At 45.3% G+C, this 22,564-nt stretch overlaps 1 protein-coding gene across 4 annotated transcripts in view; it reads right to left on the reverse strand.

Moving 5' to 3' along the window:
- Positions 1-3,869: 3,869 nt before the first annotated feature.
- LOC106592512 (fibroblast growth factor 14) overlaps positions 3,870-22,564 on the reverse strand; it is a 122,310-nt gene continuing 103,615 nt past the window's right edge. For all 4 annotated transcript variants that reach the window (XM_045697903.1, XM_045697905.1, XM_045697906.1 and 1 more), the window contains exons 2-5: positions 20,371-20,481; positions 19,812-19,915; positions 7,528-7,726; positions 3,870-7,449 (exon numbers count right to left, since the gene is read on the reverse strand). In XM_045697903.1, the coding sequence (XP_045553859.1) occupies positions 7,295-7,449; positions 7,528-7,726; positions 19,812-19,915; positions 20,371-20,481 (569 nt within the window). In that variant the 3' untranslated portion in view covers positions 3,870-7,294. The remainder of the gene's footprint in view (positions 7,450-7,527; positions 7,727-19,811; positions 19,916-20,370; positions 20,482-22,564) is intronic.

Genomic DNA, 22,564 nt, shown 5'->3' on the forward strand with positions numbered 1-22,564 from the left:
CTCTCTGTCTCTCGGTCTCTCTCTATTCTCTCTCTCTGTCTCATTCTCTCTATGTCTTCTCTGTCTCCTTTCTCTATTTCCGTTGGGATTATCATTGTCAGTTTATTGACCACTATGAAGGCATCTCCTAAAAACGTGTGTAATATGGAATGGTGACAATATACAACAGGTGAGATCGGTATATGATAACATTTACAGATTTCCCCCTAACAGGGCTGAATATGAACACATTCAATGATTGCCATGGGAATTGAGGCAGTGGTGTTCCAGTATCTATCTAATCTCATATTGTGTGTTTCTTAAATAGCGTCCTCTCCATCTGTCTAATCTCATAAAGTCTCTGGCGACATTTGAAAAGTTCACCCTCCTCGTTGTGAGGTCTCCGGATGACATGAGGGCACATTGTGACTTCTCAGCTGCCTTGCCCTCCGACACCGGGTGACATTTTAGAACCATAATCAGGGTGCTGGAGTTAGGAGGAAATAAACAGGAGTGTCAGATTGTCCAGCGCTATTTCATTCCTACTGTACAATAGTTTTTTTTTTGTCTCCACAAATTAATTCTGAACTGTAACCTTGCCTTTTCTCTCTGTAGCTTTATCGCCATATTTTATTTAGCCTCTTTTCTAACCTTTTATGTGAAAAAGGACTTTACCCTGACCCCCAAATACACACATTAAAACATTTACCTCAAAATAAACACTGCACAGGTAATTGTGTGAAGGGCAGCTATACTCACATTACAAACAACAACATGATTCCACATGTCTATACTTGTGGGGTGTAAACATAATGACAAATGTTTTTCTTTTCTGTTGGCTCCAGATATGGCCAGAATGGCTCATGGTTGTGTCACTTTGTATAATACCCATAAGTCAGTGCTTTGGCATGCGCTCTGATTCCACATGACTTCACCCTCAATGCTCAGACTAATTTACATTATGCAAAAGTTAATTACCACAGCCTAATTAGTTGGCAGTCTCATCTATCATTTAGAAAAGCAGAGGGGATGTCTGTGTGTGTGTCTAATTGTGTGTGTGTGTGTGTGTGTGTGTGTGTGTGTGTGTGTGTGTGTGTGTGTGTGTGTGTGTGTGTGTGTGTGTGTGTGTGTGTGTGTGTGTGTGTGTGTGTGTGTGTGTGTGTGTGTGTGTGTGTGTACTGTATCTCTGTGTCAGTGGTGTGCCTTAATCTACTGTATCTTCTTGTGTCAGTTTTCTGAGCTGCTGCATCTTGGGTAAGGCTGTGAGCATGTCAAACTGAATTATGTTTTTCCTGTTCTGGCCACACCTGAAGCTTGACTTCATACAAACATTTTGGAATTCATGTTTTGGTACTCTTCCTGGACTCTGTTTGCACATTGACGGAAGGACAGATTGAGGACAGATACTATCAATCGACTGAGGAAGGAAACAGGTTTCTATTAGCAAATCTCCAATCAACCAATCCCAATCACAGACACATCTTTGTCATTTCCAATCAGCCTATCCAGTGAGCCGTAGCCAGCCAACCACTGTGTAACATGGATTGATGAGTATTGGACAGGTATTTTCTGCATTTAAGTCAGTTGTAGCTGTGTGTTTGTGCGTGTTTTTGTGTGTGTTGTGTGTCTGTGTACATGTCTGGGAGTCTGCCTGCCTACCTGTCTGCCTACCTGTCTGCCTCCGTCTGTCTATCTGCATGTGTATGTACGCTACCGTACAAAAGTTTGGGGTCACTTAGGAATGTCCTTGTTTTTGAAAGAAAAGCACATTTTTGGTCCATTAAAATAACATCAAATTGATCAGAAATACATTGAAGACATTGTTAATGTTGTAAATGACTATTTTAGCTGGATTTTTTATGGAATATCTACATAGGCGTACAGAGGCCCATTATCAGCAACCATCACTCCTGTGTTCCAATGGCACGTTGTGTTAACTAATCCAAGTTTATCATTTTAAAAGGCTAATTGATCATTAGACAACCCTTTTGCAATTATGTTAGCACAGCTGAAAACTGTTGTGGTGATTAAAGAAGCAAGACAACTGGCCTTCTTTGGACTATTTGAGTATCTGGAGCATCAGAATTCGTGGGTTCGATTACAGGCTCAAAATGGCCAGAAACAAAGACCTTTCTTCTGAAACTCGTCAGTCTATTCTTGTTCTGAGAAATGAAGGCGAGAAATTGCCAAGAAACTGAAGATCTCGTACAACGCTGTGTACTACTCCCTTCACAGAACAGTGCAAACCGGCTCTAACCACAATATGGGGAGTGGGAGGCCGTGGGAGGCCCCGGTGCACAACTGAGCAAGAGGACAAGTACATTAGAGTGTCTATTTTGAGAAACAGACGCCTCACAAGTCCTCAACTGGCAGTTTCATTAAATAGTACCCGCAAAACACCAGTCTCAACGTCAATAGTGAAGAGGTGACTCTGGGATGCTGGCCTTCTTGGCAGAGTTCCTCTGTCCGGTGTCTGTGTTCTTTTGCCCATCTTAATCTTTTCTTTTTATTGGCCAGTCTGAGATATGGCTTTTTCTTTGCAGCTCTGCCTAGAAGACCAGCATCCCGGAGTCGCCTCTTATAAACTTGGATTAGCTAACACAACGTGCCATTGGAACACAGGAGTGATGGTTTCTGATAATGGGCCTCTGAACGCCTATGTAGATATTCCATAAAGAATCAGCTGTTTCCAGCTACAATAGTCATTTACAACATTAACAATATCTACACTGTATTTCTGATCAATTTGATGTTATTTTAATGGACAAAAAAATGTGCTGTTCTTTCAAAAACAAGGACATTTCTAAGTGACCCCAAACTTTTGAATAGTAGTGTATGTGTGTGTGTCTACATGTGAGATGACCTCATGCCATTTAAAACATGGGGGATTTTCCTTCACGTGTTCAGTCAGAACTGTTCAGTTCTCCATAGAGAATTAGAGGCATTAGACCGGGCTGCTGGTTAATGTTACGCCTGGCAGCTCTCCACTGGACCCAATCAGGAGATAAACAGCCAATAGAGGCACACGGAGAGACGCCGACACCCAAACAAAAGACCCAACGTGGATAAATGGCTCGGGAACGTGGGCCTGAACAGGGGAGCTGGAGCGTGCGATCAAGGGAACACTGCGGAAGTAATGATGCAAAACGGGAGCGTTTTCTCCATTGAAAAGAGCCAGACACAACCTAGGGCACAGTGTCTTTGTCTTCAGCATGTCGTCTGTGTTCTTTTCTGTTATGCCTCTTAGATGGCCGAAAAGCCTCGAGTCTGAAGAGACCCTTGAGTCAACGCTGGGCTGTTTGAGTTGCAGTGGAGAGGAGAGCAGTTAAATGAGCCAGTTGGAAGCTGATGATGAGATGACCTTAAAGGGATACTTTGGGATTTTGGCAAAGTTGCCCTTTATCTACTTCCCCACAGTCACATGAATTCATGGATACCATTTGAATGTCTCTGCATCCAGTATGAAGGAAGTTAGAGGTAGTTTTGCGAGCTAATGGTAACTAGCATTAGCACAATGACTGGAAGTATCTACTAGCATGCTAGCAGTTACCATAGACTTCCAGGCATTGTGCTAATGCTAGTTAGCAATTGCGTTAATGCTAGTTAGCAACTTCCTTCAAACTGCACACAGATACATAAAAATGGTATCAGCAAGTTCATCTGACTCTGGGGAAGTAGATAAAGGGCTTGATTGCCAAAATCCAGAAGTATCCCTTTAAGGGGGTTATGAAAAAGCGTCCAACTCATAGAGAGGAGATATTATGTTATTTCTTCAGACATTCATCCTTTGTCCGGCTCCTATGCCACTTTTTGATATGAGGAAACATTCTCCATTCTTTGTAATGTACCAGATTGGGACAATGCAGAGTAATGTCAATAACATCACCATGTCTCCTTCATATAAATATTTTATTCAATATGTTGTATCTGTGTATACAATGGAGACACAAACTGTACAGTGCAGACAAACTCTTTTGCATATATATGTATGTAAAGTTAGCGGTACATTTACCGACATGATCTGTTTTTTTTTTCTTCTTTTTGTTTTGACTTGATACACATAGGCTACAGTACTACATGCTTATCTCCACTGCCTTTCTTGTTTACCATGCAACAGGTGAGAGACGTATAGACAGAGAGAGAGAGAGAGAGAGAGACAGATGGAGCGATAGAGAGATGGAAATAGAGAGAGGGGTGGGCAGGGGTAAGGGGAAGAATGAGATGGAATGTTGGGAAAGAAAGAGAGAGAGAATGAGAGAGAGAGAGTACATTTGCACAGTCAAAGTCAATTCAATTTGACAAAAACTGATCAAGTCCTTCTTGAAGTAGTCAGTTAGAGATTCAGAATCCAGCAGCACATAGAGCTCACCGATGGCAGGATTCAATCAGAGACCTTAGAGAGAGTTTGGCCAATGCAGTTTGAACTATGACATCACATAGCTGGATGGCAGCCATGTTCGTGTCATTGGGCAACATTGAATCCTCGAGAGGCAGCAGTGTGGTGCCCAGCTCTACAGTTGGCCAAACTCTCCATATAAAAGGACTCTGGTTTCAACAGGAACAGGAACACCATTAACTGAAAGACACAACACCATCAAATTGTAGGTCTACATTTCTTTGTCAAGAACAGCAGCTTTTGCTCAGCTTGGTACAGACAAAACACTGGACAAGTAGTACAGCATATGTTGCTTCAACACTTTCCCACAAACAGCCCAGTGGAATCTTTTTTTTTTTTACACCGTACCTTTTCGAGTGTTTTCTCTATGATCTCACCCAGCTAGCAAGCTTACGGTGGCCCATGAGCAGCCTGCCAAGGGCAAATTCGGCATCCATGGCCCGTTTTGCTCATAGGCTTTACAGTGGCTGACTGTTGTTATAAGCTCTTGGAGCTAACGTGAGTCTTCAGGTCCCAGGCACGGTTACAGACTCAGCGAACTACCTCTGCTACTTATACAGGAAGTGACAGATCTTGATCCTCACAGTAAACATTTCATCACAAAAACGTAACAAACCAACATCATTCCCTCATTTCATTTAGACGACTGACACGTAAAAGAGGTTGGGTGAAGTCAAACGACGGGTAAAGTCAAAGTATCAATGGCTTTTACATGAGAAAGCTACAACTCCAAGATGGGATGGGAGGTTTGTAGACACAGTGTGAAAGCCAACGGATATAGGACTACCGCAGCGTACCTCTTACCAATGCCAGCTAACAGCTACATCTCCAAGATCACTTCTTTTACTGGTCCGTTTAGGACTGTTCCCTGTAGTGACTCTGCAGTGACTCTGTAGTGACTCTACTGTTCTTTCAATATTTTTGCACGTTCTTTGACTTTGTCAACTTCACTATGTGTGCATGTACAGGGAACTGTCAGAATAAAGGAAACACCAACATAGTGTCTTAATAGGGCGTTGTGCCACGAGCCAGAACAGCTTCAATGCACCTTGGCATAGATTCTAGAAATGTCTGGAACTCTATTTGAGGGATGCAACATTATTCTTCTGCAAGAAATTCCATTATTTGGTGTTTTGTTGGCAGGCTGATGTTTATTGTCATAAGTCTTGTCCTAGAGGCAGAACTGAGCGATTTCCCCTTAGATAGGCCAGCTGCAAAGTGAACATTGGCTTTTTGGTCTTAATTTAAGGTTAGGGTTAGGCATTAGAGTTAACAGTGTGGTTAAAGTTAACGTTAGGTTTAAAATCTGATTTTATGATTTGTGGCTGTGCCAGCTAGCTAGTGACCACTCTGCAGAACTGCCTCCAGAACAAGATTCATGACATAAAACACTAACCTGTGTTTTGTTGATGTTGATGGAAACTGCTGTCTCAGGCACCGCTCCAGAATCTCCCATAAGTGTTCAATTGGGTTGAGATCTGGTGGCCGTGCAGGCATTGCCTGTGGTTTACACCATTTTCATGCTCATCAAAACGTTCAGTTACCACTTGTGCCCTGTGGATGGGGGCATTGTCATCCTATGGGGGCGTAGCCATGGTAACCAAAATAATGGCCTGCGTAGTATTTTTATATATGACCCTAAGATGGGATGTTAAATGCTTATTTAACTCAGGAACCACACCTGTGTGGAAGCACATTCTTTCAATATACTTGGCATCCCTCATTTACTCACGTGTTTCCATTATTTTGGCCAGTTAGCTATACGTTGCCAGTGAAAATGCTACATGTCGGTCACCCTTGTGCAACTTTTGGCACTTTTCAAATATTGAATTGGAATTTCAATTCATGTCCTGAATTGACCATGGCTCTGGATAGAAACTCATAGCTTCTGTGGACATGCTAGCTACTCTGCTACCATTCACTATACCTACCATGCATTGCATCTGCGACCTCCTCAATACTACCAATGCATTAACATCTCATTCCCAGCCCCATGCCTCTCCCTCTATACATGTCTTAGAAAATCAAAGTATTGACCTCCTGCATCATTCACTGCCTAAATGAACCTACAAACACACAGAGAGAAAATAGTAAGAAATAGAATACAGATGTGGAGGTAGAGATAGAGAGAAGCTAAGAATGAGAGAGAGAGAGAGAGAGAAAGAATGAGAGAGAGAGAGAAAGAAAGAATGAGAGAGGGAGGGAGCGAGAGAGAGAAGCTAAGAAAGAATGAGAGCGAGAGAGAGAGAGAGAGAGAGAGAGACAATCATTTGAAAAATAGAAGATGACAATCCTGTTTTGTGTCTGTACAACAATCTATCCAGACGGTCGCTGGTGCATTTTGGGTATAGAATTATAAACAAACCAACAAATTGGTAAACAGACAAACAAACAGACTGTGGTCAATATGGATGGACTCTGTTGCTATAGTGCGTCAGAGTGAGAGAGGGGGCTTATGGGTAGCCATCAGCAGGCAAGGCTACCTGGCAAAAAGGAAGAGGGAAAAAAAACGCTTTGTCATCATTCTCACAGATTGTCACAGAAAAATAATCGTAAGGATTTGAAAAAGGCATTCCGTATCGTGTAGGTAGGGCATTCCGCTGTCCAAGTTTGTAGTTTATCTAGCTGATAAAATCAGCAAATCCCCCTCCTCCCCTTCCTCCTCCTCCTCGTCAACAACTTCCTCCTCCTCCTCCCCTCCCTCCCCATCCCCCAAATGGAGTGGTCCATTTCCTCATCTCGAACACCACTGCACCGAATCAGCCAAAAAGAGAAAGAGAGAGAGAGAATGAGCGAGAGAAAGAGAGAAAGAGAGAGGAGGTGGGACTTAGCCCATAATTGACCAATCAAGGTGAGAGTTTGAGTGCAGTGGGCAGAGTCTCAAGTCTCTGTCGTGCGGGGGGAGAGGAGGGGGCAGGGTTATGTCGCAGTCTCTTTCGGGTCGGGTTTGTTGATTGGTTTGCCCCCGTTCATGGCCACTGGTTCGCTGGTTGTGCTTTTGCTGGGCGGGACTCCGGCAACTTTAGGCAACGTCTCCCTGACGTCGTGCAACGACGGCTCCTTGTACATCGCAACTACAGAGAAGAGGAGAGATCAGTGTTAGAGCGTGTGAGTGTGTGTGTGCATCCATGTGTGTGTGACAACCCCCTTACCTTCTATAGGTTTGGGCAGGAAGTGAGCGGCTGGTTTGGTCTTTTTCACTCGGTTGCCCTTCATGGGCTGTCCTTCCTTGTTCAGGCCCAAGAACCAGGCCCTCCCAGACTCATTCTGTCTGTACAGCATCGACGAGTAGATCACATAGTAGTTCTCAAACACCGACTCCTTAAACTTACACTCTGCTGTAAACAGCTCCTACAAGAGACACATAAACACACACACAGAGAGAGAATCAGTATCAAACATACAACATTGGACAAATTGCTAACTCTTAATATTCCATTAGATGCCAGCCAAACGTCCATCCAAGATTTTTATAATAGTTTAAATCAACTGTTTCCATGACGTTTATTTAACTTCCATTGGCGACGTTTTACCAACATTCAACCTGCTAAATGACTTGCCCGACGACTCACCCTGAGTTGAATTCAGCTGCTCTATCGATCTCTACATACATTCAGCCTGAATCCTCGAAGTTGTTTGTGCTCACTTCAAAATGAGGGCGTTGTACAAAACAAATTCATCAGCGATTGGATCGTCTCTAACCAATCAGAGTATCAAAGCCAATGACGTGATTCATGGTTCGTGATGGCTCGCTCTAGCCCAACCCATTGGTTTCTGGAACCAATCAGAACGTTTAGAATGTGTTTGCATTCTGCAAGATGTCAGGGAGGAAAGCAAATCCAGACTCAATGTGGAGAAGAAACGCTAGTGGGCGTGGTGTTTGGCGCTGTGGATGGATGGGCAGTCAGTCATCTAAATGACTGATTTGTACTGTAATTAACCATCCCTAGCTTCCAGAGCCTCAGAGACAGACAGGCTGGGAAAACATTGAAATTCCAATCAGGTGTGCTGTCAGTCACCACCACAAGAGACACTCGCTCACCTGTGTGGGCCTTTGTTCCCAGTTACCATGGAAACGATGGAACAGAGAAGATGGGAGGAGAAGAGGAGGAGGAGGGTGGGGCGGTGGTTTGATGTGATGGCTAGGTGTGATTGATCGTGTTTGTGGCTGCCAACATATTTCCATTTTCCTTTGCTCTTTTTATGGTTCTCATTATGGTTCACTGCACCTTTCCCCTGTGTCTTCCAACTCTGTCCACATTCAGGCTGTGTCTCAATAGTCTAAAGTTGCTTCCTCTACTTGTCTTCTCTCCTCTCTTTCATCTGCTTTGATGTGAAAGAATTGGACAGGTGTCCACCATGTTGCTTTTACTTATCCTGTGATTTCAGATCATTTAGGATTTAAAGGCCCAATGCAGACAATTTTTTTTTTTTTATCTCAACATCAAATCATTTCTGGGTAACAATTAAGTACCTTACTGTGATTGTTAACAATTAAAATAGTAAAAAATAAACTAAAATAGCTTCTTAGAAAAGAGCGATTTTCTCAAAGAGCGATTTTCATGTTGCTATGAATGTCTGGGAGGGGTTTGAGTGATGAGGGGAAAACTGAAAACTAGCTGTTATTGGCAGAGAGGTTAGGAACCCTCTTTCTTATTGGTCTATTAATGAATTCACCGCCTGGTGATACCACCAGCCAGGCCAAAACTTCATCCCACCAAAATATAATTTTTAAACAGCTCTTTCACTAAAAGGACATTATCATAATTTTCACAATTTCACAGTATTATTCCAACCTCATAGTGTGGAAATATATATATATATATAAAACACAGGAAAATCATGCTTTTGACTGCACTGGGCCTTTAAGTTGAGGTGACAAGGAGAGGAAGCCATTTTAGACTATTGTGATGGACCTGCATACTGAACAATGTTATAAAACACAGGCTGTTAGAGAGAGAGAAGAGGCAGTGGAGATTAAAGGAGAGAAAGAAAGAGGGGAAGGAAAGAAAGAAAGAAATAAAGGAGGACGTAGGAGGAGAGAAGAGAGAGAGATAACTCACCAAGGGAGGGGGATGTTTCCTGGGGGGAAACACACAAACACACACACAGTCTTGTATAACTAACCTTGTGGGGACACACAATTCAGTCCCATTCAAAATCCTATTTTCCATAACCCCTAAACCTAACACTAACCTTAACCCCAAAACCTAACCCTAGCTCCTAACCATAACCCTAAAACGAACCCTAGCTCCTAACCCTAAACATAATTCTAACCCTAACACTAACTCTAACCTTAACTCTAAACCACATAGAAATAGCATTTGACCTTGTGGGGACTTGTTTTGTTTGTTTACTATTCTTCTGGTCCCAACAAGTATAGTTAAACATGTTCACACACACACACACACACACACACACACACACACACACACACACACACACACACACACACACACACACACACACACACACACACACACACAGTTTGCTACAGCGGGAAAATAATCCCGCAGCAACAGGAAATGTGAATTATTATGTGGATTATAATTAATGGACATTTTTGTAGGGGTTGATATATTTTCCGCAAGGGAAAATCAAGTCTGACATTTCAAAGTGGAAATTACAAACTTCAGAAGCCTTATTAAACCTTGAATATACTAGACGTTTTAAATGTCCTGCATTGCAGGAAACTCCTCCTGCAACAGGGTGATCAAATGAAGATCCTACATCTGTACACACATGCTGGAGCTTAATATTTTGTAATATTAGAAACTGACTTAGGGCCAGTTTTCGTGCTGTGCTCTATACAGCTGAGGTTAGACCAGGGGTTAGAAAGGTGCTGAGGTTAGACCAGGGGTTAGAAGGGTGCTGAGGTCAGACCAGAGGTTAGAAAGGTGCTGAGGTTAGACCAGGGGTTAGAAGGGTGCTGAGGTCAGACCAGGGGTTAGAAGGGTGCTGAGGTCAGACCAGAGGTTAGAAGGGTGCAGAGGTCAGACCAGGGGTTAGAAGGGTGCAGAGGTCAGACCAGGGGTTAGAAGGGTGCTGAGGTCAGACCAGAGGTTAGAAGGGTGCTGAGGTTAGACCAGGGGTTAGAAGGGTGCTGAGGTTAGACCAGGGGTTAGAAGGGTGCTGAGGTTAGACCAGGGGTTAGAAGGGTGATGAGGTTAGACCAGGGGTTAGAAGGGTGCTGAGGTCAGACCAGGGGTTAGAAGGGTGCAGAGGTCAGACCAGGGGTTAGAAGGGTGCTGAGGTCAGACCAGGGGTTAGAAGGGTGCTGAGGTCAGACCAGAGGTTAGAAGGGTGCTGAGGTTAGACCAGGGGTTAGAAGGGTGCTGAGGTTAGACCAGGGGTTAGAAGGGTGCTGAGGTTAGACCAGGGGTTAGAAGGGTGCTGAGGTCAGACCAGGGGTTAGAAGGGTGCTGAGGTCAGACCAGGGGTTAGAAGGGTGCTGAGGTTAGACCAGGGGTTAGAAGGGTGCTGAGGTCAGACCAGGGGTTAGAAGGGTGCTGAGGTTAGACCAGGGGTTAGAAGGGTGCTGAGGTTAGACCAGGGGTTAGAAGGGTGCTGAGGTCAGACCAGGGGTTAGAAGGGTGCTGAGGTCAGACCAGGGGTTAGAAGGGTGCTACATAGAAGGGTGCTGAGGTCAGACCAGGGGTTAGAAGGGTGCTGAGGTCAGACCAGGGGTTGTCGAAGGGTGCTGAGGTCAGACCAGGGGTTATCGAGGGTGCTGAGGTCAGACCAGGGGTTAGAAGGGTGCTGAGGTCAGACCAGGGGTTAGAAGGGTGCTGAGGTCAGACCAGGGGTTAGAAGGGTGCTGAGGTCAGACCAGGGGTTAGAAGGGTGCTGAGGTCAGACCAGGGGTTAGAAGGGTGCTGAGGTCAGACCAGGGGTTAGAAGGGTGCTGAGGTTAGACTAGGGGTTAGAAGGGTGCTGAGGTCAGACCAGGGGTTAGAAGGGTGCTGAGGTTAGACCAGGGGTTAGAAGGGTGCTGAGGTCAGACCAGGGGTTAGAAGGGTGCTGAGGTCAGACCAGGGGTTAGAAGGGTGCTGAGGTCAGACCAGGGGTTAGAAGGGTGCTGAGGTCAGACCAGGGGTTAGAAGGGTGCTGAGGTCAGACCAGGGGTTAGAAGGGTGCTGAGGTCAGACCAGGGGTTAGAAGGGTGCTGAGGTCAGACCAGGGGTTAGAAGGGTGCTGAGGTTAGACCAGGGGTTAGAAGGGTGCTGAGGTCAGACCAGGGGTTAGAAGGGTGCAGAGAGTGATCAGTATTGATCCCACATGACCACCTGGTCCCAGTGGAGACAGCTCTTATTGTTTTCTCTGTCATGCAGGGAGTGTGTGTCAGTGTGTGTGAGCGGTGTGTGTGTAGGTGTGTGGCGTGTGTTGTGTGGTGTTTGTGTGTTGAGTGTGTGTGTGTGTGTGTGTAGTGTGGGGTTTGTGTGTATGTGTGTCATGTGTTGTGTGTATGTGTGGTGCATGTGTATGTGTGTCGTGTGGTAAGTGTGTATGTATGTGTGGATTTGTGTGTGTGTTTGTGCCTCCAACACGGTTCATTATCACACTGCTAATTACCCAGGGGAATTGTGGGTAAACAAGTAAGTTAAAGAAAGGAAAGAGGGCGAGAGGAGGAGGACTGGAGAATGTCAGAATACAGAAGGACAGAATAAACACTGGAATGTTTAAGTCTTAAAAGGAAAATCTTCATTTTTAGAAAAAATAATTTTTGTATAAGTTGTCTTTTTGAAAATATTTTGGCCGTTGTGGTTTAAACCAAAAAAGCAATACGATACTCTGAGAAAAATGGCAGAAACATGGTGTTCAGTTCTACAGTTGGCTGTATCTCTTCAGCTGCCATATACTGTTAACATGGAGAGGTATAGAGTAGCTTCCTTGCTGTTGTGTGTCCTGTCTGGTTGTCCTTTAGTGAGGATGACACCATGCTCTTCCTTTCAACTCCACAAACCTTTCATCTAGTCATCCTGTCCTGTCTCTGGATCCAACACGCACGTGCACACACACACGCCACAAGGTCTATGTCAGAAAACAGATGCTCTAGTATAGAGAAGAAAAGTGAGAGAGAGGAAGAGAGAGAGAGAGAGAGAAGAGAGGGAGAGAAGAAGAATAGAGAGAGAGCGAGAGAAGAGGAAGGGAGAGAGAGAGAGAGAGAGAGAAGAGAGGGAGAGACGGGGAAGAGAAGAGAGAGAGCGAGAATAGAGGAAGAAAGAGAGAGCGAGAAAATACGAAGAGAAGAGAGAGAGCGAGAGAAGAGGGGGAGAGAGAGAAGATGAAGAGGGAGCAAGAGAGAGAGAGAGCTAAGAGAGGGAGAGAAGAGGAAGGGAAGAGAGAGAAGAGGAAGAGAGACAGCAAAAGAGAGATATACACACAGCCATACAAAGGTTTAATGTATTTCTCCACCAAATAAACAAATAACTAATTATCCTCCAGCCAATATATGAGCTACAGTATGTGTGTGTGTGTGCATACGGCCCAGGGTAACTTCTGTCCTTGTCCCTCAAAGCCGCAACCATACCACACTGCTCCTCCTGATCCCTATCCTGCCTTTCCAAATTATAACCAAATCACCCAGGAATATTCCGGCAATTAGGAAAGACCACTGCTGGCAAGCATCCACTTAAACAGCAACGGGGAGAAATGGTGGGAAAGACGACAGTTGAGAGTTTCAGCATGTGTGAGTGTGTGTGCGCACATGCATGTGTTGCCTATGTATTCATGTGTTTAATATGTCATGGAACATGTCAGCTCATAGGCATCAGCAGTCTCTGGGCAGGAATTAGTTGTTGTCTCCTTGTTTATCTCTACCGAACAGAAATATAAACGCAACATGTAAAGTATTGGTCCCATGTTTCATGAGCTGAAATAAAAGATCCCAGAAATGTTAGTTACGCACAAAAACTGTATTTCTCTCAAATGTTGTACACAAATTTGTTTACATCCCTGTTAGTGAGCATTTCTCCTTTTCCAAGATAATCCATCCACCTGACAGGTGTGGCATATCAACAAGCTGATTAAACAGCATGCTCATTACATAGGTGCACCTTGTACTGGGGACAATAAAATTGCACTCTAAAATGTGCAGTTGTGTCACACAACACAATGCCACAGATGTCTCAAGTTTTGAGGAAGCATGCAATTGGCATTTCTAAACCATAAGCCGCCTCCAACGTCATTTTAAAGAATTTGGCAGTAAGTCCAACTGGCTTCACAACTGCAGACCACATGTAACCACGCCAGCCCAGGACCTCTACATCCGGCTTCTTCACCTGCGGGATCGTTCGAGACCAGACACCCGGACAGCTGATGAAACTGAGGAGTATTTTTGTCTTGTTAAAAAGCCCTTTTGTGGGGAAAAGGTGGCACATACAGCATCTATCTCACTTACGTTTTCCTCCATAGTATTAACATGTACAGGATATGATAGTTCTCCCTCCATAGTATTAACATGTACAGGATATGATAGTTCTCCCTCCATAGTATTAACATGTACAGGATATGATAGTTCTCCCTCCATAGTATTAACATGTAGAGGATATGATAGTTCTCCCTCCATAGTATTAACATGTACAGGATATGATAGTTCTCCCTCCATAGTATTAACATGTACAGGATATGATAGTTCTCCCTCCATAGAAAACTCTAAGACCTGATGGTGAGGGCTACAGTATATACTGTACACTGTTTTTGTTACTATAAAGGTGTGAACCAACATACAGCTTTCCGTGTAACTGTGTGTGTGTGTTGTCTGTGTCTGCATGAGTGTGTGCTCAAGTACTCAGATGTGCATGCGTGTAACTGTGTGTGTGTGTGTGTGTTGTGTGTCTGCATGAGTGTGTGCTTGAGTACTCAGACGTGTGTGTTCTTGACACTCTTCAACACACACTCAGAGCTGGTTTCCTGTTGCCCAGCGTCGTTGGTAATTAACACATACCAGATCATTTCACACTAGGCCATCTGTTGACTGCAGAGACAGAGACTGAGAGAGATGGGTGGATAGAGATGAGTCTCTCTCCACAACCAGAGAGCTGTCTCATTTGTCTGACATGTGTAGTACTATAGTTCATCTTGATGCTTCATCTTCAGGAGGAGTAACACTACAACACTCTATTCTTGATCTTACTGTTAAGGGTCGGCCATCTTGTGTCTTTGTGATTCATCAAAGCAGCGCCTCTATAAACCATTTAGTTCCAGGTAGTTATCAATTGTGTTGAATTCTTTGAAGTACTAGAGCAACATATCTGTTGTATTATTATAAAACATCATTCTTTGGTAAAAAACAGATAATATCTGTTAAATCCCTAACAGGACTGCTTTTTTTTTTAATAGTCAGCGGGTGTGTGTGTGTGTGTGTGTGTGTGTGTGTGTGTGTGTGCGGCGGATGCATGTGGACAGGACTTCCCCAATCAATAATTAAAAAGCAGCCCTCATCCCTCTGTCTCTAACTGTCACGCCCTGACCTTAGAGATCTTTATTATTCTCTATGTTTGGTTAGGTCAGGGTGTGACTCGGGTGGAAACTCTCTGTTTTCTGTTTCTATGTTTTTGGGCCGAGTGTGGTTCCCAATCAGAGGCAGCTGTTTATCATTGTCTATAATTTGGAATCATACTTAGGCAGCCTGTTTTCTTCCTGTGTTTGTGGGAGGTTGTTTTCTGTTTAGTGTCTTACCTGACGGAACTGTGCGTTTTCGTTTTCGTTATTTTGTTTGAGTGTGTTTATGAATAAAGTAATCATGGACACTTACCACGCTGCGCCTTGGTCCACTTCAACTACCACTTACGACGAGCGTTACAGAACCTCCCACCAAAAACGGATCAAGCAGTGTGGCCAGGATAGTTGGACATTGGAGGAGATCCTGGAAGGCAAAGGACCCTGGATGCGGATTGGGGAATATCGCCGTTCAAGGGAGCAGATGGAGGCAGCAAGAGATGAACGGCGACGCTACGAGGAACTAGCACGGCAACAACGGAAGCCCGAGAGGCAGCTCCCCCAAAAATTTTGGGAGGGGCACACGGGGAGATTGGTGGAGTCAGGGTTGAGACCTGAGCCAACTCCCCGTGCTTACCATGGGGTGCATGTGACCAGTCAGGCACCGTGTTATGCTTTGATGCGCACTATATCTCCAGTGCGCATTCATAGCCCGGTGCGCTCTGTACCTGCGCCCCGCATTTGCCGTGCTAGAGTGGGCATTCAGCCAGGACGGATTGTACCGGCTCAGCGCTCCTGGTCTCCAGTACGCCTTCTCGGTCAAGGATATCCTGCGCCAGCTCTACGCACTGTGTCGCCAGTGCGCCTTCACAGCCCAGTTCGTCCTGTGCCAGCGCCCCGCATTTGCCGGGCTAAAGTGAGCATTCAGCCAGGACGGATTGTGCCGGCTCAGCGCTCCTGGTCTCCGGTGCGTCTCCTCGGTCCAGGATATCCTGCGCCAGCTCTACGCACTGTGTCGCCAGTGCGCCTTCACAGCCCAGGTCGTCCTGTGCCAGCGCCCCGCACTTGCCGAGCTAAAATGAGCATCCAGCCAGGACGGGTTGTACCAGCCCTATGCTCCAGACCTCCAGTGCGTCTCTCCAGCCTGGTACGCCCTGTGCCTGCTCTGCGCACCCGGCCTCCAGTGCATCTCCCCAGTCCGGTGAGACCAGTTCCGGCTCCACGTATGAAGCCTCCAGTGATGATCCATGGCACGAAGCCTCCAGTGATGATCTATGGCCCGGAGCCTGTAGTGATGATCCATGGCACGAAGCCTCCAGTGATGATCCATGGCCCGGAGCCTCCAGTGATAATCCATGGCACGAAACCTCCAGTGATGATCCATGGCCCGAAGCCTCCAGTGACGATCTATGGCACGAAGCCTCCAGCGACGATCCATGGCCCGGAGCCTCCAGCGACGGTCGGCCGTCCGGATCCTCCAGCGACGGTCGGCCGTCCGGATCCTCCAGCGACGATCGGCCGTCCGGATCCTCCAGCGGGGGTTCCCAGTCCAGAGCCTCCGGCGATGATCTACGGTACGGTTTCTCCGGCAACGATCCAGGGTCCGGAGCCTCCGGCGACGATCCACGGTCCGGTTCCACGAAAGTGGGGGGAGCCCAAAGCGGAGGGGGATATGCGTCCCGCACCGGAGCCTCCCCTATAGGTTCAGGTTTGCGGCCTGAGTCCGCACCTTTGGGTCACGCCCTGACCGTAGAGATCCTTATTATTCTCTATGTTTGGTTAGGTCAGGGTGTGACTCGGGTGGAAACTCTATGTTTTCTGTTTCTATGTTTTTGGGCCGAGTGTGGTTCCCAATCAGAGGCAGCTGTTTATCGTTGTCTCTGATTGGGAATCATACTTAGGCAGCCTGTTTTCTTCCTGTGTTTGTGGGAGGTTGTTTTCTGTTTAGTGTCTTACCTGACGGAACTGTGCGTTTTCATTTTCGCTTTTGTCATTTTGTTTGAGTGTTTTTATGAATAAAGTAATCATGGACACTTACCACGCTGCGCCTTGGTCCACTTCAACTACCACTTACGACGAGCGTTACACTAACTGAACAGAGAGAGAAACAGAATACATCTCTCCTCCAAAAAGGACAAAACAAGCACCCGGCTGCTCTCCTCTCTGCAGCATAATATCACTCTCCCTCGCTCCGACACAGTGAGGAAAAAGAGGGATATTTGACTGTTCTGGTGTGTCAGGGTCGGGAATAATTCATATCCCTCCCTCCCTCTCCATGTCTCACTCCCTCCCACTCTCTCTCACCATCTTTCTCACCACTTCACTTTCTCTCAAGGAACCCCTCAAGTTTCCTTGGAGACAAGGAAAGAGAGGAGGGCTTGGGTACAAACGGATGTGGATTTCTCTCTATTTCAATCTCTCTCTCTCTTTCTCTCTCTGCTGGTCTTTTCCATATAAAGCTCCTTGTTAGAACACTACCTGTCGAAGCAGCAGCTGACGTAATTCCATTATTATGTGATGAATAAAGAGGATGAGTGATGGTGAATTCACAATGAGAAACACTAAGGGAACTGTTCTTCTGATATATCGAGTGTCATATAGTAACATGCCCATTGATTCATCACCAACCCCATAAAGACTTGAGAACTATTCAAGATAGGAATCTTACTGAGGAGTCATATAATGTTACAACCTAAAGAGAAGATGACCTCTTGTGCCCTACCTAGGGTAATGACCAGAGGAGGCTGGTGGGAGGCGCTACAGGAGGACGGGCTCACTGTAATGGCCGGAATGGAGTCAAATGTGTAGTTTCCATATGTTTGATACTGTTCCATTGATTCCATTCCAGCCATTACAATGAGCCCGTCCTCCTATAGCGCCTCCCACCAGCCTCCTCTGGTCATGACAGTATTTAGTATTCATGACGCATGCTCCCCTTCATACGAACCCGGGGTGAACCAATGGTCAGACAGACAGCACTGTACACAAAAAATAAGCCACGGAAGTTTTTGGAGCGAGAATAAAGACGACTTTCGAGTAGTAAGACATGTTAATAAGAAGGGGCTATAAGTGTCTTATATGGTGAGCTACCGAGTGGCTAGGACAGGCAAGCCCCATACTACTGTGGAGGACTTAATTCTTCCTGCTGCCGCGGATATGGCTGGGACAATGCTGGGGGAAAAGGCCCAAAAAACTATACAGACAATGCCTTCATCAAACAACACTGTTTCACGACGCATCAGTGACATGGTAGGAGATGTTATGAAACAATTACTGCTTCGCAAACAAGCCAGTGAATTCTATGCGTTACAGCTGGATGAGGCAACAGACGTGGCGGACCTGGCACAGCTCCTGGTATATGTCCGTTACTTTTATGGGGGGGTCAATTAAGGAAGACCTCCTCTTCTGCAAACCACTGGAAACCCAACATTGCAGAGTTCTGTGCATCCTTTCAAGCACACCCTTCTCATTAACCTGTGGTGAGTTATTCACAATTTTCAATTAACAAATAAGGTTTTATTTGTAATATGGTTAAAGAAAGAGCAAAATTATTGATTATTATTATATTATTATTTGTGCCCTGGTCCTATAAGAGCTCTTTGTCACTTCCCATGTGCCAGGTTGTGACAAAAACTCACACTCATTCTTATGTTTAATAAATGTATCGTATAGTGTGTGTTTGGCAGGCTTCCAATGATGACAAAAACCAACATTTGACAGTGGGCTGACCCTGGTGCTGGAGGGGAGGGGGTACGCAGCTGGAGGTTGAATGTTTGAAAGGGTACGGGACTATAAATATTTTGGAAACCACTGCATTAGCCAAATCCTCACTATGGCCTCTGGGGAAACGTACATGTATTCCTCCTAAAGGATTCCAGGATATTGTTGAACCCAGTGTGTCTACAGGACAGGTGGGCTGTATATTAGTACGGTGACTGATCTTGTTGAACCCAGTGTGTCTACAGGACAGGTGGGCTGTATATTAGTACGGTGACTGATCTTGTTGAACCCAGTGTGTCTACAGGACAGGTGGGCTGTATATTAGTACGGTGACTGATCTTGTTGAACCCAGTGTGTCTACAGGACAGGTGGGCTGTATATTAGTACGGTGACTGATCTTGATGAACCTAGTGTGTCTACAGGACAGGTGGGCTGTATATTAGTACGGTGACTGATCTTGATGAACCCAGTGTGTCTACAGGACAGGTGGGCTGTATATTAGTACGGTGACTGATCTTGATGAACCCAGTGTGTCTACAGGACAGGTGGGCTGTATATTAGTACGGTGACTGATCTTGATGAACCCAGTGTGTCTACAGGACAGGTGGGCTGTATATTAGTACGGTGACTGATCTTGATGAACCCAGTGTGTCTACAGGACAGGTGGGCTGTATATTAGTACGGTGACTGATCTTGATGAACCCAGTGTGTCTACAGGACAGGTGGGCTGTATATTAGTACGGTGACTGATCTTGATGAACCCAGTGTGTCTACAGGACAGGTGGGCTGTATATTAGTACGGTGACTGATCTTGATGAACCCAGTGTGTCTACAGGACAGGTGGGCTGTATATTAGTACGGTGACTGATCTTGTTGAACCCAGTGTGTCTACAGGACAGGTGGGCTGTATATTAGTACGGTGACTGATCTTGTTGAACCCAGTGTGTCTACAGGACAGGTGGGCTGTATATTAGTACGGTGACTGAGTGATGTAAAGGTTGTGTTCACACAGGCAGCCCAATTCCAATCTTTTTTTCACTAATTGGTCTTTCAACCTGTCAGATCTTTTGCCAATAATTGGTCAAAAGATCAGATTTGGGCTGTCTGTGTAAACACAGCCTTAGATAGTTAGATCGATTGGTTTTAGCTGAAATAATGACACACGTACACTTATAGAAGAAAAGTGAGAATTGTCATAGTAATCAACAGAAAATCAGCTCAACCAAGATGGCCGCCCGGCTGGCACACGTCATCATCAGCGTTGGTCTGTACTCACTGATGAGTAGAGGTGTCCCTCCCCGTTCATGGCGATGTACAGACCCATCTTGACTGACTGGATGGCCACCACTCGAAGGCCCACTGGGATGAGGTTGAACAAAGCTGAGAGACAAATCAGCACAGTAAAGCGGATTGACAATCTTACCAATAGAATACACATTGTGTGTGTGTGTGTGTGTGTGTGTGTGTGTGTGTGTGTGTGTGTGTGTGTGTGTGTGTGTGTGTGACACAGGTCCACACACACACGACTAGAATGGAACGATACAGTATATACATGAAAGCTACCAGAACACTCAATCACATGAATGATCACGAGACGTGTATGAGACTTGACACATGCGTGTAGTAGCCGTGTGAGAAATGACATCAGTCACAGAGCCGTGTTCATCTGGACTTCTGTGTGTCAGTTCTCATTTGTCCATGTCTGACATGTACTGCATGAGATCTGTGATTGGATGACTTCTGATAAAATGTCTGTCAGTGGGTTGACGGAGGTTGCCACTCAGCCACTCAATCTACCCTCCTCTGTGTGCGCATGTGTGTTCGTGTGGACTCACAGGAGTTAGTGCCGTCATCTTTGGTCCCGTCCAGACATCCATCTGGGTTCATCTGCAAGTAGTATCCCTGTCTGCAGTACAACCTGGTCACTATGCCCTTAAGCTGTGGATCTAGAGAGAGAGGAGAGAGAAGAGAGGAGAGAGAGAGAAGAGAGGAGAGAAGAGAGGAGAGAGAGAGAAGAGAGAAGAGAGAGAGAGAGAGAGAGAGAGAGAGGAGAGAGAGAAGAAAGAGAAGAAAGAGAAGAAAGAGAAGAGAGAGAGAAGAAAGAGAAGAGAGAGAAGAGAAGAAAGAGAAGAGAGAGAGGAGAGAGAGGAGAGAGAGAGAAGAAAGAGAAGAGAGAGAAGAGAAGAAAGAGAAGAGAGAGAGAAGAGAGAAGAGAGAGAGAGAGAAGAACGAGAGTCTCATTATTAAAAGGTGGGCTGGCTTCAGTGTAAAAGTTCTAGACTACATTATTCGGAGGTTTCTTTTATCTCCATGACAATATCAGTCTGTTTTCACAAAAAAAGAGCGAGCAGACAGACCGGAGCTCAGGAGAAAAAGCTCTTCATCTCAGAAATGTCTGAGAATGTCAGCATGTGTGTGCAACCCAGTCCCCACCCACACGCCCGAGACTTCATTATGTTCTCCCCCAACTCCCTGTCACAAAACAGCCAGAGAAAGAAACATGTCAAACAGAGAAACAGAGAGAGAAAGATAAGAAAAGATAAGAGAAGGATTTTGGAACAGTGGGCTGAGGAGAAAGAGAAAAAGAATAAAGGAACAGAAAGGGAAGCCATGGATAAACACTGGTGAAATAGCTGGACCCAACACACACAGACAGTGCATTCAGGAAGTATTCAGACCCGTTGACTTTCCCCACATTTCGTTACGTTACAGCCTTATTCTAAAATGGATTAAATCGTTTTTTCCCCTCATCAATCTACACAAAATTCCCCATAATGACGAAGCAAAAAGAGGTTTCTAGACATTTTTGCAAATGTATAAATAAAAAATAAAAAACGGAAATATCACATTTACATATCTATTCAGATCCTTTACTCAGTACTTTGTTGAAGCACTTTTGGCAGTGATTACTGTCACGATTGTCGTCGGTTAAGGAGGACCAAAACGCAGCAGGTATGTGAATGCTCATCTCGACGTTTTAATAAATACAAAATGAACACCAAAATAACAAACATAAATAACGATCGACAAAAACAGTCTGGCAAGGCACAAGGCTAAACGCAGAACAATCTCCCACACCTGACAAACACAAACACACCCTAATATATGGGACTCTCAATCAAAGGCAGATAGACAACACCTGCCTTCAACTGAGAGTCCCAACCCCAATTAACCAAACATAGAAACAGACACACTAGACTAAACATAGAATACATGAAAATCAAACAGTGCCCAAAAACCCCGGAATACTTAAATCAAATGCCCCTTCAACAAACACACCACCCCGAACCACATAAAATGAATACCCTCTGCCACGTCCTGACCAAACTACAATACCAATTAACCCTTATACTGGCCAGGACGTGACAATTACAGACTCAAGTCTTCTTGGTTATGACGCTACAAGCTTGACACACCTGTATTTGTGGAGTTTCTACCATTCTTCTCTGCAGATCCTCTCAAGCTCTGTCAGGTTGGATGTGGAGCATTGCTGCACAGCTATTTTCAAGTCTCTCCAGTCTCTCAAGTCCGGGCTTTAGCTGGACCACTCAAGGACATTCCCAGACTTGTTCTGAAGCCACTCTTGCGTTGTCTTGGTTGTGTGTTTCGGGTCGTTGTCATACTGGAAGGTGAACCTTTCTCCGTTCATCTTTCCCTCAATCCTGACTAGTCTCCCAGTCCCTGCCGCTGAAAAACATCCCCACAGCCTGATGCTGCCACCACCATGCTTCACCGTAGGGATGGTACCAGATTTCCTTCAGATGTGAGTCTTGGCATTCAGGCCAAAGAGTTCAATATTGGTTTCAATTAGACCAGAGAATCTTGTTTCTCATGGTCTGAGTCTTTAGGTGCCTTTTTGGCAAACTCCAAGAGGGCTGTCATGTGTTTTTTACTGAGGAGTGGCATCCGTCTGGCCACTCTACTATAAAGGCCTGATTGGTGGAGTGCTGCAGAGATGGTTGTCCTTCCGGAAGGTTCTCCCATCTCCACAGAGGAAATCTGGAGCTTTGTCAGAGTGACCATGGGTTC

The sequence above is a fragment of the Salmo salar genome, chromosome ssa16, assembly GCF_905237065.1.
Source record: "Salmo salar chromosome ssa16, Ssal_v3.1, whole genome shotgun sequence".
NCBI classification, from domain to species: domain Eukaryota; kingdom Metazoa; phylum Chordata; class Actinopteri; order Salmoniformes; family Salmonidae; genus Salmo; species Salmo salar.